Here is a 15727-nt window from a genome sequence, read left to right on the forward strand (position 1 = left end):
AAATCTGAGCATCTTTAATTAAAGTTAAGCTGAGCGTCAGTGCCTACGCCCTATATAAACACATCTTAATTGACTGTGTGTACCACAGCAAACCTGTTGTCTTTGGCTGAGTCCACAGAGAACACTGATGTGCATTCATTGTTATAAAAACTCCACTGTGCGGCCTGGAGAATCATCTCAGGTCATGCCAATACAAACTGCTACATTGTGTGGTGACTGATTAAAGCTAAACAAGCAGATGCGCTAGATCTGAAAGAAAGTCTTATCAGGCAAAAATCTGATAAGGAGCCTTGTCTGAACAGTTTGAAATATCTGAGACAAGGCTCCTTTTTGTTCTCAAGGATGACCCTCGGCAATTTTAGAAAAGAAGACTCATTTTGTAAACACTGATTTGTCCTGATCTGACTCCCATCCCATTTTATTTCTTTCTCAATCTCTTTCTTCACATGTCTCAGGGACCTTACTGAGAACCGACTCAGCTCAGTGCCTGTAGCAGGTTTAGGGGGTCTCACTCATCTCAAGCTGAGGGGGAACACAGAACTATATGAGGCCTTCAGTCCTGATCACTTCCCCCGTATAAGGTAACAAACACACAACCCCTTCATGTATCTATTTATTCTCCTTACTATAACTTGTCCCTGGTGTGAACCTTTGTAGTTTGGTTTCTCACAAAAAAACTGATTCAAGATTGCCAACTTACCCAGGTGTGTATCCTCTGGCTGTAAGGAACAATGCTTCACTTCCCTTCCTCCAATTACCCTTGCACTCACAATTTTCTCTTAATATATATATTTAATTTACCAAAAGGCAGCCAACGTTGACAATACAATAATTACAGTGTGTCCCTGCAAGCCATCCCTGAACTTCAACAATAAAAAAACATTTGTCAGCAGCAGGTTCATTCTTGCTACAAAGATCCCTGAAGGTCTAGAGAAGTGCGGTGAAGTGCAGACGGACTGACTGACATTCAAAGAGAGACAAGATAGCTGTTGTGGACTCAAATTGCTATGTTGGCATTTCTGTAGAGTATAGTCCAACACCTTGGAAAAGAAAGGACAGGGCAGCCATTGTATCAAAAAAGCCAAGCTTGTAATGCTAATGCTTAATCAAAAATGAACACACAACCTATTTACTTGGTCCACCATCTGTTTTTCTGATTTGTACTATTACTGATACTTTTTCTGTTTGTTACAGGGTAATAGAGATGCCTTATGCTTACCAGTGCTGTGTGTATGGTTCCTGTGATAACTACAAGCCGGCAAGTCAGTGGGACACAGAGCAGAGCAACACAGATGAGGAGTTACACAAGAAGGCTGTGGCAATGTACCCTATCCATGCTGATACACACTGTAAGAAAAGGCTGTGATTACTATCCCTGTGCAGGAATGTGTACATAACCATGGATGAAGTCATTGATACAAATCTGAGTCAAATGTGTCTGTGCTCATTGCCGAATTATTGACGCAAGCCCAGTCAAAACATGACACTGAAACCACAGTTACTTGGCAGCCAACTAACAATTACACTCGCGTGTAGTATGAAATATAAACACCAATAAACCAAAATTATATCAAAATGAAAACCATTAAACCCACAGCATTACACATGAAAATTGCTGGGTGTACCAAAAGGTAACAATAACAAAAGATAATTAAACCATGACACATCCCTGATTAAAATTTATTCACCATTGTAAGAAAAACAGTTCCGATAATCAAATTTCATGCAAGCGCCAGTTATTTTCTGGAAATGTTTTCTTTTATTACAAATTAAGTTCAATCATCCGTTTGTACCAAATCCTTGTAGCCATTACCACATATGTTCAATCCAGGATGCATATATTTTGTACATGCACCAAAGCCAAATGACCTTTTATAAAACATCTAAAAAAAACCAAGTCATTTAAGTTATGATTTTTGACCTCGACTGGTTTATTCCAGATGACCCTGACCTGGAGGAGTTCCAACTAGAAATAGAGGAATCCAAACTACAAACCAGTGTACAATGTACACCAACTCCAGGTAACTGAAGTAACTCCTTGAGTTTTAATTGGAGAGAGAGTCATCAAAAACAGTTTGAAGCCATTGAGGCATGAATTGAGTTTGTTTACACCTTATGTTTTGTCCTTTTTCAGGTCCTTTCCGTCCTTGTGACTCTCTGTTAGGAAGCTGGTTAGTTCGTGTAGGCTTATGGACCATCTCCTTGGTGTCTCTTCTTGGGAACTCCCTCCTGCTCCTGTCCCTCTTCGGCTCACCGGGCTACCTGTCACCGCTACGCTTCACTGTGGCCTGCATGGGTGCATCCAACCTGTTGACAGGTGTTTGTACATGTACCCTGGCCCTTGTGGACTCGCTAACCCTGGGAGAGTTTGGTCACCATGGTGCCCGCTGGGAGGGGGGTCCTGGTTGTCAGGCAACAGGTTGGGTCTGGGTGTTCGCATCTGAGGCAAGTGTGCTGCTGCTCACTCTGGCAGCTGTGCAGTGTGGTGTGAGCGTGACATGCGCTCGTGCCTACGGGAAGTCCCCATCCCTAGGTAGTGTACGCACATGTGCACTTTTCTGCCTCACTCTTGCCTTCACCCTCGCTTCTCTACCACTGGTAGGTGTTGGGGAGTACGGGTCCTCCCCTTTCTGTCTTCCTTCGCCCCTGCCTCCACCATCCTCTCGGCTACCATCGTCCCTTGGGTTTCCTTTGTCACTCATTATGATGAACACCCTGTGCCTACTTATAGTCACAGGTTCATACATTCGCCTCTACTGGGAGTTACTTAGGGGAGAGTGTGAGGGCCTATGGGACTGCGCTATGATCAAACATGTTGCCTGGCTTATATTCACCAATGGCCTCCTGTATGTCCCAGTGGCTTTCCTCTCCCTTTGCTCTCTCCTTGGTCTCCTCTCTTTGGGGGAGGAGGTGCTAAAATCAGTACTCCTTCTTCTCCAGCCCCTTCCTGCTTGCCTTAACCCCCTCTTATTCCTCCTTTTTACACGGGACCACTCCCAATTTTTCTTCTGGCCTCATCCAAAAGCGCGTCCACAGCTACGCCGAGACCGCACCCTAGACTCGTTGGTTTCTGTGGACACAGAAAAGAGCTCCTGTTCTGATTCATCAACACAGGTGTCACTTGCAGAAGCGGACCCCATGTGCAGTGGGGGGACCCCTCTGCAATCCCAAGTGGATCCAGTTAGGTTTTCCCATTACTCCTCTACTTCTTCTGTTCCCCTCATCCCTTGCCAGATACCCAGTCCCAGCGCCAGAGAAAGAGACAGGGCAACAGAACGAGGGAGTCTAAGCGACAATGAATGTCTGAAGAGTTTGGATCAAGAAGTGATTCATAGCACTTGCTCTATTTATCACTCTTCTATGACTCCCTCTCTCAACTTTCATCCATGAGCCTTTAAGCTAGCTGCCTGAAAAGCTGGGACACAATGGACAATCAAGGACTCATCTTTGAACAGCAGCAAGACCAGCTCTGGGTTTTCGATACTCAAGCACCTCAGAATGGGTTGATACAAAGACTGCAGAGTATTCTACAGAAATGTATGAGAACACAACAGAGTGCCTCTGAAAACAGTGCAACTAAGAGTTCCCTTCACAGCAGAGACAATGAAAGGAAACACCACAAACCAACATGACTGTCAAAATAAAGGAACATTTTGGAAACCATTTGGGGTTTGCCTCCGTCATAGACTTACATGACAAAAAGGAAGCTCATGAAGAGGTCGTTTCCTTCATGGAAAATCTAAGCATCAGACAAATCAATGGTGTAGCATGGGGGAATATAGGTAGATCCCATAGAATATTATATGCAAATGTTAATACTGAATGTGATCATGAGAAATGCAGATTAGAGGTTACAGACTGTTTGGTTATATTTTAAGTGAATTTATCTTTTTTATTTTTAATATAAGTGCTATCCTATTGCAAAGGTCTGTTTCAATAAAAGGGAATCATCATGAGACACACAAGGACATCTCACCAGAGTAAGCTAACATTTTTCATTCACAGAAATGTCAGATATACTTCTCGCAACTGTGTAAAAGCTGTTATGACATTTTCAAAACTGCTAGTGGAAACAGACTGCACATACAGTTTCACATGGTTTACAGGTTTTGTCTCAAATAAGCAGATATACAAACTGCATTGGATGTAGCTATCTGTCAACAGACTTTAGAGTAGGCTAGCAATATGTACATACAATGTAACTACCTCTGAACTAGCATGGTATTGACCCACTACAGCCCTATGATGTTTGTCTCCCTTTTTATATGATACACAGCAAATATATTATTTTATATATTGAGAAATAAATCTTTAGTTTGTAAAAAAAAAACAACCTTGCTTTTTAGGATGTAAATACTTTGTATACAACTGGTAAGCATATATTTGAATAAAGTTATTATCTTCATACTGATTATACATCAAATTGCTTCTTATACTGCTAGTGTGAAACAAAACTAATCAAAAAGAAAGCAAGGCATTGAGTGTTAAACAAGAAAGAAGCTTAACGCTTAATAATTGTTCAAAATAAAACTTTAATATCAAAACGTTAACATAACCATTATATATATAAATGTGTCTCATTTTGGGCATTGGCATAGGTAAGCAGCGTGGTAAATATATGATGGTGGGAGCTACAAAACAATTCAAGTCATATTCCTGAAGGTGAAGAAAGCAGCGATGGTGTGGAGAAGAGACACCTGTGTGGACCTAATGAGATACTAACTAAACACAGGTTCTCTTTGCTGGCTCCTCTGACTCCTGTTGTGCCTCTCTTTTGCGGAATGGAGCGGCTTGATCTGGATTATTTTCTTTGTTGTTCTCCACAACTCCCTGAACAGATGCAAAATATTTTAGATGACACAAGTAATGCATATCAGCATACCATCAAATGTCATGAAATATGGAGGGCACAATTTTGTATGAATCAAACAGCATCACTTTGTTCCAAAATAGTTAATTACAACATTCTATTGAAAGGGCATAGCACCACCTTGTGGGTGAAATATTTCACTACACATGTCTATTAAATTGACAAACAGCACAGTGTTGCTGGACTGCCACAGATTTACTACTACCACTACCATGACTACTTCTACTATTTTAACTGCTACTTACAATGATAACAGTTATACAACCACTTGATCTAATACTAGTACCAACAAAAATGATAACATAGCCTACATTGGAAGGTGAGTACAAACTGAAATCAGAAAAGTTGAAAAGGTGAACAACAAATGTTTCAGCTGCTCTAGCAATTGATCTGCTTACCATATTCTTCTGAACTGCATGCTCCTGTGTCCACTTCTGGGCTTTCTCAGTAAACAGCTGTTTGTTGTATTTGAATTCTGATGACTGCATTACAAATGTACACAGTAGAGTTAACCACTGATCAGAGCATTACAATTCAAAGCTCCCGACTGACATTGTATGATTGTAACAGGCTGCGATTAGTGACAAGATATTAAGTTGTTTTAAATTGATACCTTTGCCAAACTCCATGCTTTGGCAAAACATTCAAACCGAATATAGTTATTAATTCTGCAACTCAAGCGGTGTTATCTATCTCTAAATAATGGCATATTTTCTGACTTACAATATCAGCCATGAGTGGATCGTCTGGATTGGGCTCAGCCATGAGGAGCTGAATGGAGGTGAGGACAGTGGAGATGTTGAGGGACGGCTTCCAGGCACCCTAAATAAAAATGAAAAATAAATTAATTAATACAGTAGACACTATATAATGGTGTATGTATACTAAAGGTTATAATTAAAGAAGCTTGGTTATCTAAAAGCAGAAAAACAAATTCAAATGACTTAAGAGACAGAGAGTTTTACATATTAGTGCAATTATAACTGTTTATAACCTTTGGAGGGAGTTTGAGGGCATCATGGCAGATTCGTCCTGAATTGTCAATGTTTGGATGGTAGATGGGGGTCAAAAATCGGATTTTCGGTGGCTCAAATGGGTACCTGTGAAAGGAAAGTTTTCATTATGTGGTTATCAAAGAAAGAGTACCTCTGGCAACCAGGCTTTGAGAAAAAGTACCTCTCTGGGACCTTGATCTCCAAGGAGAAGAGTCCACCTTCATATGGAGTTTCTGTTCCACCCACAATCTCTGTGAACCAGAGGAAGATGAGAAGTATATGAGCAGAAAGAAAAAAAATACTTAGCTTGTCATGAATATGGTAAATTGTGTTGATAACAATTGCAAAGTAACTCGTTACGTTTCAAAGCTGCAAATATATGTCTGACAATAAATTATTGGTATTAGTATTTCACAGTCAAACAAACATACAAACCTCCACAACTTAATAAGGGGTGATTGTCGCCATTATATCAAAAATAACCCACTTCCTGTCGACATTTCACCATGACGTTAAGAGACTATGTTGTAGGTCTAAGGAAGCTGGGGCTGTAGGTTGCCAACTGTCCCGAATTAGCCGGGACATCCCATATATTGGGCTTAATTGGTTTGTTTCATATGGAACCTCAATTGTCCCGTATCTTGACTATTAACTCTTGCAAATACAGCAGACTGCACTCTACAGATCCTAGATCAAATAAAACGGCAGATCATGTGCCAATCACACCGCCTGTCATCCAATCACAGGCCCCCTCATGCGCATCAGTTGTATACAGCGATAAAATGTGGAGAGGATTTTTTTCTCTGAGGGTCAGACTCAAGAAACAGATGCAGCACAGAGCTGATCAAAAATTAACTTCAAATATCTGTAAACTGTGACTTGTCATGTAAGGACTTCTCTCTGGCTGTGCAAAAGGACAAAAGACTGCTTGAGTCGGTCAAGAGCAGCAAAAAAGTATGCATGGAAAAAGTACATTTGGTGAGTTATACTCCTCTTTTGCATTTCATTTTTCTTTTGCCTGTTTTTATTTATATAAAGAGCCAAATTTATCGTTTCTTTGAGGTTTATTCATATGAGGTTACATAATGATACAGTAAGGATTAAAGGTAATATACACACTTTCTGCATTTCCAGTTGTATCAGAATCAGAATATACGCTGAATTCACACATCATGCTAACACCACCATGGCACCGTGCACCTGTCCCTTATTTAGTAGTGACAAAGTTGGAAACCCTACTGACAATACTTACGAGCCTGGAGGTCGTCTATCTTCTCCTCGGTCTGCCAGCATGTGATCCCTGGTGGAGGCTCGGTGCTCAGCATCTGAAGTTCACGCTTCAAACGGGATGCCCTCTGCATTCTGCCATGAACAGAATCAAAGAAAGGAAAGTGAAGCTTTATCAGTAACACAAACGTCTCACAGTGAGAGGTGAACACTCCATCTACACTGACAAGAAAGAAAATATCAATGTACCGTATCCTGACATCGCTCATTGCTTTCAATGAGTTTACAGCTAACGTCGTGTATCACATTTTAGAGCGCTGAATTATAAGGCTGTGGGAACATGTCAGTATATGTTTCCATCTGTGATTACAACAACTTGCAAAAGATAGAACAATTTGTCTTAATATCACTTACTTGTCTTCTCTTTAGAAAGTTATCCTGACAGTCGTGGTGTTTTGGTGTTTTGGGTTTCCCTCTCTTTGCGTCATCAAACCGCCAGCGTACGACTTCTTCTTCTACGGTTTTAATGGCGTCTTCTTGCACACACTTGGAAGACGCCCGCCACCTACCTTTGAAAGCCAGTGTTGCCCTTACATTGCAAAAAAAAAAGACTGCAGCATAGAATAACAATAGAATAATAGCAGCATCTTTCTGCAGATGTCTAAGGATCTGAGCCTCCTTGAGGACAAGAGGCGGCTCTGCCCCTTCTTGTAGAGTGCATCTGTGTTAAGGGAGGGACCAGTCCAACTTGTTGTCCAGGTGTACTAGCTCTCTTTCATTTTCAATCCACAAGATGCATCTTTATATCAAACATTTTACCTATTGGGAAATAAATAACTAAACAATAAAACATGAAGTAAATGTTTTAACTCTATTATATGGCTTTATTTAGTAATTTCTTGCACCATCACAAAAATCAAACAGTCAGTAGAGAAAAGTTTGATCAGGTTTTTATTTAATTTTTTTTTCTTTTAATAAATTGTGACATTTCCACGTTCAAAAATTAAAACCTGAGGATGTTTGAATAAGACAGACAGGAGATACATTTAAAATCAGGTATTCGTTTGTGATAACAAGAAATGACTACATTTCTATGTTGGAAAGGGTACAACTTGAGGAACTCTGAGTCAAAAAATCAGTAGAGAAACATTTCTGATCAGGTATGTGTTTTACATCTAGAGAAATTTAGACATTTCTTCATTGAAAAATTACAACATGACCTCAAAATAACAAAAGTGGTTTAGAATAGGCTACCTACAGTCTCTGATTGCAGTGTTCAGTGTCTACTTAATCCACAGTTCTTAAGTTTGGTTTCAATCTTATTTTAAGGCAGTGGCATAGATGACCTGAAAAGTAATTTGTTTGTACTGTTTGTCTTCCATTCTGACATCTGTAAAGCCAGAGTCTCTCAGAGCAGCAATGTAGTTCTTTGGCTGCCAGTTCTTCCCGGGTAGCACTCGCTTTGCGGCAAAAGATGCCACATAGGACAGCCTCAGTGTGGTCACCATTAGGCCCCCTAGTAGAGTTCAAAAGAGGGAAAAGAAAGAATAATGACCTGCATGTAGTTAAACATTGCTTTAAAATTGTGTTTAAAAAGAGAGGCAAAGCTAGGAGTAAGGCTGAAAAGGATAGGAAAATCTGAGACAGCTTATATTTTTGACTACAACTTGTGCCCTAAAATTAATAATAATAAAATTATAATTAAGTAGCCTATTAGTCTCACAGCCTTGTCTCGCACCTGGTTTCATTACACGGTGTATCTCGGTGGCTCCCTTTCTGAGGTCAGGCCAGAAGTAGTAGCAGTTACAGTGAAAGACTTTATCCACAGTGCTGTCTGTCAGAGGCATTGCTGCAACATCACAGTTGTGTAAGGTCACTTTTCCACTGGCCACAAATTCCTTCATTCGGTCACTTGCCATCTGCAAGAGAGGAGAAAATTCTTCTTTATTGAAGTAAGAAATCTTAACCTCTCAAGTATTATATTCCTCAGTGTTTCCTCAGTTAATGTCTGTATGTCTGTTATGTCTATATTCATACTTTACCCCATGCATGTACTTTGAGTAATCCACCCCCACAAGGTGGCCTGAGGGATCTGTGAGAAGTTTAGCTGCTGACTCCAGACCAAGTCCTGGGCCATACCCCAGCTCCAGCACTGTATCCCCAGGTTGGATTCCACTCAGCTGCACAGCATTCTCCTCCAGGAAATGGTTGAACCTGGTGAGAAACCTTGTTACCAGCCATCCTGCTACTGATCTTGTTGGGTGTCCCAACTGTTTTCCAAAATTCTCAGCCAACATTACTGTGGAATATGACAACAACAGATACTTGGTCATCTTAAAACAGCTGGCAACGCAAGTACAACAAAATGAGATCAAAATTGCTGTATAGCTAGCATAACAATCCCCTATATCACACATCTTGACTAGAGCAATGTTTGTATACATGTACCGGTCATATGGAACATTAAAAGCTTGTACAACACCTTTGCAAGAGGACATTTATTCCAAACAAGTCTGTCTTTTGAACGCCTCTTTTAAGTGAATGATGAGAACCAATTCGCAGTTGGGAGCCGTTCATTTGAGAGCCGTTTTTATATGCAGATTGCCCACACTGCCTTCACATGTCACCTGCGTGCCCCATGAGTCTTTTGTTCACACTTATTGTCTACACTTTGTTATTATTTACATTGTTTTGATGTGGATTCGAGTCAAGGACCTGAGCTCCTGTTTGTAAAGTAGTTCAGGTGTAGAAACACCAGGTGCGGTAGTACAATTTTGCATTCACATTTTTATAATGTCCAAATTTTTTCCAGTTGCATTTAAATTTTCATGTACATATATATTTATTCTTCTTTATTATTTTTATATATTTTTTCTGCATTGTTAAAATGTTCCTGTGTGGAAAATTTTACAGTAAAGTTGTTTTGCATGGAAGTTATCTGTAGCCTGCGTAGTTTTTATAGTGCCACAAAGTTTTTTAGGTGAGGGAAAATTCAAAATAGTGATCTCACTGTCGAAGCATGGGAATATGATAGATAGATAGATAGATAGATAGATAGATAGATAGATAGATAGATAGATAGATAGATAGATAGATAGATAGATAGATAGATAAAAATTAATAAATAAATATGAATATTGTAGTCGCATTTAAAACTCATTAAACTTGATAAGGCAAGGCAAGGCAGCTTTATTTGTATAGCGCATTTTATACACGAGGGCAACTCAATGTGCTTTACATTAAAAGATTAAAAGCATTGGAAACATTCAGACAAGCATAAAAGAACATGATTAAAATGACAAATATAATAAAACACAAAAGAAAATTAGAAATATATTAAAATTACATTAAAATTTTAATTTAAAGTGGGTTAAAATGAGCTAAGATAGGAAGGCAGTGGCAAATAAAAGGGTCTTAGTCTTTCATTTAAAAGAGGTGAGAGTTGGAGCGGACCTACAGCTTTCAGGGAGCGTGTTCCAGATATGTGGTGCATAATGACTAAACGCTGCTTCACCATGTTTCGTTCTGACTCTTGGGACTGAAAGCAGACCAGTACCTGATGACGTCAGAGGTCCAGATGGTTCATAAAGTAGCAGCAGATCAGCAATGTATTTTGGGCCTAAACCATTCAGTGCTTTATAAACCATCAGCAGGATTTTAAAGTCTATTCTCTGACAGACAGGAAGGCAGCGTAGAGATCTAAGAACTGGAGTGATGTGGTCTACTTTGTTGGTCCTTGTTAGACCTCGAGCAGCAGCATTCTGTATGAGCTGCAGCCGTCTGATGGACTTTTTAGGGAGTCCTGTAAAGACCCTGTTACAGTAGTCTAGTCTGCTAAAGACAAATGCATGGACGAGTTTTTCTGCATCCTGCTGAGACATAAGTGACTTAATGTGGCTGCTGAAATTAAGGTCTGAGTCTATGATTACACCAAGATTTCTGGCTTGGTTTGAACATTTCATCTGTGCAGATTGGAGCTGAGCAGTAACCTTTAACCTATATAAGTCAATGTAATACAATGTTTCCACACTTTTACATGCAACAGGTTTATGGAAGCTTTTCCAAGCCATATCTCTGGTTCGAGGAATTTGGTTGTGACAATAAACACATGCAGTATGATGTCCCTTTGAATGTTACAACACTGATATTCATTGCCAACAGTTCGGACGGAGGCTTACTTCAGGTTGTTTTGTGGTAATGGCTGCTGTGTGGCTTTGAGGGTCGCCGTCAGTGAACGACAGTAAACTTAATGACTCCACTGTAGAAACACCATGAGTATATACCTCTTCACCACCACCCCACTGATTTTAACACCTTACCGAGTTGTGTGGCAGCACACGGTCTGTGTTTGGTCTTCCTGTAAGTTAGTGAAAGGAGGAGGAGCTACGAGGACTATCTCTGTTTTAAGGTGCACGCTCCCTTTTCATCAACTGCCCTTTGTGCACTAATTTAAATTCCCGCTGACTCTTTATATCACTAGACAACTATATTCCAACATTCGTATTTATCACACAAGCGTTTAGAATTTGTTCACTAAATAAAGTGTAACGACGACACAGCATGTTTAATTAATATTTATATCAGAGGTCATTTATGCTACGCACACGTTCATATGCTCTAATCCAGTGCAGTCATACTCAGACCGTTTTTTTGGAAATGTCCTTCATAGTCGCTTCCTCCTATAAGTCCAATTCGCTCACACCCCTTGTAAGGATTATGTTTCTTTCGTTTTCATTTCCCGGAAGGGTTGAATGATAAAATACTGGAGTTTTACTTCTTCTGACGCTATATTAAGCGTTCTTCCTGTAATATGGAGCTCTGGGAGGTTAAACCTTAAGTTTGTGTTGCTTTTTCTGGACGGACTGTATGTCGGTGTATAAGGAAATTACCCTTTTTTTTCGTGTAACCGACCAAATAAAGGACACTTCCATGGAAAACTCTTCGTCACCTTTGGTAAAGGTAAAGTCTCGAGAGCAAATCTCTTTGCAATAAAACAGGAACACACAAATGCACTATTGAAAGATATTTTGACATTTTTAATAGAAGTTTTTAAATATCTGGATTGTTTTGTTCAGTTCTAACACCAGGATATGTGATGCTTTGCAGCAAGAAGACAAAGAAAACAGTCATGCAGCTGTAATGCATGTTGGGCAAGTCAGCTTGCCACCCACTTTGCATCGTTCTGCCCAGGAGCAGCTCCCCCTGGTCAGTCCTCCCACTCAGGAAGACCTGTGGCATCTACCTGGACAGCTGCGTGAGTCTTTTCTACCCTTGATTTTGCCAACCTGGAAGATATCCCTCCAAATGCATTGATGTAAATGCAACACTAGACTACAAATTCCTGTAACTCCTTTTTTTTAAAAGTATCTGCATCTGTTTGCCAGGTATAAACCCGTCTCTTTGGGATAAGGAGGATGTTGCTCACTGGCTCCACTGGGCTCAAAAGGAATATTCACTGCGACGGCCTGAAAAGGGACGCTTTGAGATGAATGGTCGAGCCCTCTGTCTGCTCACCAAGGAAGACTTCAGACGTCGCTGTCCCAGCTCAGGTAGGAATCTGTGCGAATTCAGAAAGACAGTGTGGTTTTGCACCTGTGTGTTTACATGTGTAACCCCTTGCCTCTACAGGTGATGTTTTGTATGAGATCTTACAATGTGTAAAACAGCAAAGGAGGAACGTTGTCTGTGGTGCTCCTGACCTGTCTCCCTCCCTGGCAACTGGACACAGCTGCCAAATGGCACATCAATGTGTACAAGAGCCCCAGCCTCCTACTGTTAATGTCACACCAGGTTAGTAGCATTCAGGTGTACTTTCTCAAACATACTGTTTACATAATCAGTCAATCAGTTATGCATTTGGTATGATTCCAGTTCTCAGTAGTTAAAAAATGCTCAAACAAAGTGCATTTGAATTATAAACAAGGCAATATAGTTACACATATAATGTCCACACAGTCAACTGAGTTTATTATGTTCCTACTGAAACTTGTTTTTCCTGGTTAGATTTGTTCCAGATACTTCCTGATCAGCCACATGTTCATGTGCTAACACATCATGCAGGAATTCATGCTCTTACCTTGTTGTTTTCCTGTACTCCTGAGGACATTCATAGGCTGATTTTACCAAACTCCTGTATTAAACTGTGACCAGTACATGTCTGGCCCCAAAACAATCTAAAATGTCCCTTTATCTTTTCTAAACATGTAAGAACCAGAGGATAAGGAAGTACTGACAAATGAAAATGATGTGTAAAGCTGCACCAGTCAGATAACTATGGAGAATATTTTCATGGATTTGATGGAAATCTGAAGTTGAAAATTCCCCTTGGAGCATTTCCTTACTTTAATACATTTATTCTAATCTTTTTTATTATAGTGAGGTAATTTTACCTTAGATAAAGGGATATAAACACACACTCCTTGTGTGTGCGTACCATAAAAAAGGTGCTTTCCATTGTTGAAAGTAGGATGTGTGCCAGTTACCATGAAACAACTGATTTTACAACCCCAGAGTCCAAAACTATATCTTTGGTCCACATACTTTATGCTAGTACAGTAGAGACATGGCCTCTTTTTGTTATACCTCACATTTGTCTTTGGTAGACACATTAAATCGACATGTTCAAGCTGCTTTTAAACAACTTTTACTTTCAGTTTAGCTTCTGTTTACAGTTCCTCATGTTTCTCTCCCACAGTTTCCCCCGCTTTCACAACTGCAGTGTCTGCAGCTGTCGTAGCTGCTGTGAACAGCCAGACAGAGCACATGTCACCCCTCAGAGATCATCCCATAATCTTTTACCCTGCTCCACTCACACAAAGTAGTAAGCAGAAAAAGTGGAAATATTTGAAATGTACTTATTGTCCTTCCTTAGTAATTATTTTAACTATGATGCTTGATTTTCTGTCCCTGACTTTGTTACTCCCTGTGTCATTCCTTCTCTCTGTCAGCCCCTGTCTCTAAACTGCCCCATAACCAAGTACAGCGTCCTGCACAAACACAGAGCATCACCCATGAGCCGCTCAACTTGTCAAGTCGAGAGAGGTCAAGAAGCCCAATGCACAAAGCCAACGGCCGCATCCCAGGTAGTGTTACGCTCATTATTTTGAGTTGTGCTGCAGCATTTCTCAAGGTAATATACAAAATTGAATGTATGTTTTTTTCCTGGAGAGGACGGACAGATTAAAGTGTATCATGTAAATTTGACCACCAGGAGGCAGAAATAGCTTCTGGAGTTCATAGATATTTATTTTCAGTTTCAGTTTTCCTGCTGTCACTTTGGTTTCATCTGTAAGGCAGTTCAAGCAGTCATACAAAAGAGCAGATTTAAAGTCCTCTGAGTAAAATACATACCTGGCATTGTGTTGAACATAATATGCATTTATTGTCTCCTTATGAATACTACATGTAGATTTAAATACCAGTAATTGCACTGAGTGGTAGAAGTTTTGGCAACATGTGTCTGTTTGCTTTTAGAGTGCAGACTGCTGTGGGACTACGTGTACCAGCTGCTGTGTGATGACCGGTACCAAGAATACATCCGATGGGAAAACAAGGACAGTCTGGTGTTCAGGGTGGTCGATCCCAATGGACTGGCACGTCTCTGGGGCAACCACAAGGTGAAAGAAGGAATATGAACATTATGTAGAGCCAGCAGAGTAATAGTGTCATATCTTGATGATGTGTGATGATTTTATTTTTACAGAATCGAGACAATATGACATATGAGAAAATGTCCCGCGCTTTACGTCACTACTACAAGCTGAACATCATCAAAAAGGAGCGAGGACAAAAACTCCTCTTCAGGTTTCTTTCAGTTTGTGTTAAAGTTCCTCACTCTCTTACTGTCTTTCCCACGCATGCATTTACTGTGGTACTTCTTTTTCTCAGGTTTCTGAAACTACCACAAAACACAAAGAAACCAAAAGCTGACCCTGTTGACTTGTCAGAATCCACCCCATCTCAGAATGGGGACTTTTGGGACAGCAGTCCAACACATGAATTCAGTGAAGACCATTTTGAGGTTTCCCCTGATCATGCTTCTCCACAGCCTCTTCCATAAACATTAAAACGGCGTTAGATGCCCCCTGCATAAATATTGTTTCATGTGTGTTTGGAGCTTCAGAAATAACCCAGGTTTAATCAAATCCATTGTCAGGTGTATGTAAAGGAATTTTGCACTTTGAATTTGCTTTTCAGTTTGTTGTAAATGAATGTATGTATCTATATAATCAGAAGGAACACTAATATAATGGAAAAACACCTCTACAAATTGCATCAGGTGTCCAACAGCAGAATAATCAACAAAACTTTAATTTCTCAGGCTTGCTTAACATAATTGCAATACAAAAGATGCACTGGTTGTTCTGTAAACTGTACTGTAGAATAGGTCCTGCAGAGGAAACTGTTAGTTAGTTTTGTGAAATGTATTGTTGTGGGTTTGAAGCCAGTTTGTACAAGTTCTAGATGTTTAATTTTATTCAGATTTGCTAAAGCGTCTGGGTTGATGTGTTTCTGCTTTGTAAAGTAAACATTGTGAATGGCAGATATAGCCCGTTTTGTGTTATTTGAAATGTCAGATAAAGTGTTGAACAATTTATCACAACATTATTATTATTTAATTGAAGATGGTCAGTAT

General features: G+C 40.0%; 4 protein-coding genes across 6 annotated transcripts in view; 2 read left to right on the forward strand and 2 right to left on the reverse strand.

Moving 5' to 3' along the window:
- LOC117821410 (leucine-rich repeat-containing G-protein coupled receptor 6) overlaps nt 1-4367 on the forward strand; it is a 15860-nt gene extending 11493 nt beyond the window's left edge. The window contains exons 13-16 of the mRNA XM_034695656.1: nt 456-581; nt 1195-1349; nt 1941-2021; nt 2135-4367. Coding sequence (XP_034551547.1) covers nt 456-581; nt 1195-1349; nt 1941-2021; nt 2135-3390 — 1618 coding nt within the window. The 3' untranslated portion in view covers nt 3391-4367. The remainder of the gene's footprint in view (nt 1-455; nt 582-1194; nt 1350-1940; nt 2022-2134) is intronic.
- Nucleotides 4368-4512: 145 nt separating this feature from the next.
- ube2t (ubiquitin-conjugating enzyme E2T (putative)) lies at nt 4513-7641 on the reverse strand. The gene is made up of 7 exons (XM_034695661.1): nt 7507-7641; nt 7118-7227; nt 6047-6116; nt 5865-5970; nt 5594-5692; nt 5269-5352; nt 4513-4830 (listed from the first exon to the last, which is right to left on the reverse strand). Exons 2-7 carry the CDS (start codon nt 7224-7226, stop codon nt 4723-4725), a joined length of 576 nt encoding a protein of 191 aa, XP_034551552.1. The 5' UTR covers nt 7227; nt 7507-7641; the 3' UTR covers nt 4513-4722.
- A 379-nt stretch (nt 7642-8020) lies between these two features.
- zgc:194242 (uncharacterized protein LOC100005854 homolog) lies at nt 8021-11520 on the reverse strand. 2 transcript variants are annotated; one of them, XM_034695659.1, is made up of 4 exons: nt 11412-11520; nt 9135-9391; nt 8831-9011; nt 8021-8608 (listed from the first exon to the last, which is right to left on the reverse strand). In XM_034695659.1, exons 2-4 carry the CDS (start codon nt 9387-9389, stop codon nt 8412-8414), a joined length of 633 nt encoding a protein of 210 aa, XP_034551550.1. In that variant the 5' UTR covers nt 9390-9391; nt 11412-11520; the 3' UTR covers nt 8021-8411. The 2 variants fall into 2 exon arrangements, with proteins under 2 accessions (XP_034551550.1, XP_034551551.1); XM_034695660.1 differs by lacking the exon at nt 11412-11520 and adding an exon at nt 11271-11405.
- Nucleotides 11505-15688, forward strand: etv7 (ETS variant transcription factor 7). 2 transcript variants are annotated; one of them, XM_034695657.1, is made up of 9 exons: nt 11505-12051; nt 12199-12346; nt 12477-12641; nt 12721-12882; nt 13787-13942; nt 14040-14174; nt 14566-14708; nt 14795-14895; nt 14980-15688. In XM_034695657.1, the coding sequence occupies exons 1-9, from the start codon at nt 11959-11961 to the stop codon at nt 15149-15151; spliced, it is 1275 nt and encodes a 424-aa protein (XP_034551548.1). In that variant the 5' UTR covers nt 11505-11958; the 3' UTR covers nt 15152-15688. The 2 variants fall into 2 exon arrangements, with proteins under 2 accessions (XP_034551548.1, XP_034551549.1); XM_034695658.1 differs by having other exon boundaries at nt 11516-12051; nt 13787-13912.
- The last annotated feature ends 39 nt before the right edge of the window (nt 15689-15727 follow it).

This window comes from Notolabrus celidotus, chromosome 11 (genome assembly GCF_009762535.1).
Source record: "Notolabrus celidotus isolate fNotCel1 chromosome 11, fNotCel1.pri, whole genome shotgun sequence".
Classification (NCBI taxonomy): domain Eukaryota; kingdom Metazoa; phylum Chordata; class Actinopteri; order Labriformes; family Labridae; genus Notolabrus; species Notolabrus celidotus.

Coding starts and splice junctions, on each gene's coding strand:
- ube2t (XM_034695661.1), bottom strand. CDS start 7,226: ATGCAGAGGGCATCCCGTTTGAAGCGTGAACTTCAGATGCTGAGCACC. Junction 5,693..5,864: donor CCCTCAAACTCCCTCCAAAG/GTTATAAACAGT, acceptor ATTTTTATTTAG/GGTGCCTGGAAGCCGTCCCT. Junction 5,353..5,593: donor ATCCACTCATGGCTGATATT/GTAAGTCAGAAA, acceptor TTTGTAATGCAG/TCATCAGAATTCAAATACAA.
- etv7 (XM_034695657.1), top strand. CDS start 11,959: ATGTCGGTGTATAAGGAAATTACCCTTTTTTTTCGTGTAACCGACCAA. Junction 12,347..12,476: donor GCATCTACCTGGACAGCTGC/GTGAGTCTTTTC, acceptor TCTGTTTGCCAG/GTATAAACCCGTCTCTTTGG. Junction 12,883..13,786: donor TACTGTTAATGTCACACCAG/GTTAGTAGCATT, acceptor TCTCTCCCACAG/TTTCCCCCGCTTTCACAACT.
- zgc:194242 (XM_034695659.1), bottom strand. CDS start 9,389: ATGTTGGCTGAGAATTTTGGAAAACAGTTGGGACACCCAACAAGATCA. Junction 9,012..9,134: donor ACTCAAAGTACATGCATGGG/GTAAAGTATGAA, acceptor CCTCTCTTGCAG/ATGGCAAGTGACCGAATGAA. Junction 8,609..8,830: donor ACACCGTGTAATGAAACCAG/GTGCGAGACAAG, acceptor GAACTCTACTAG/GGGGCCTAATGGTGACCACA.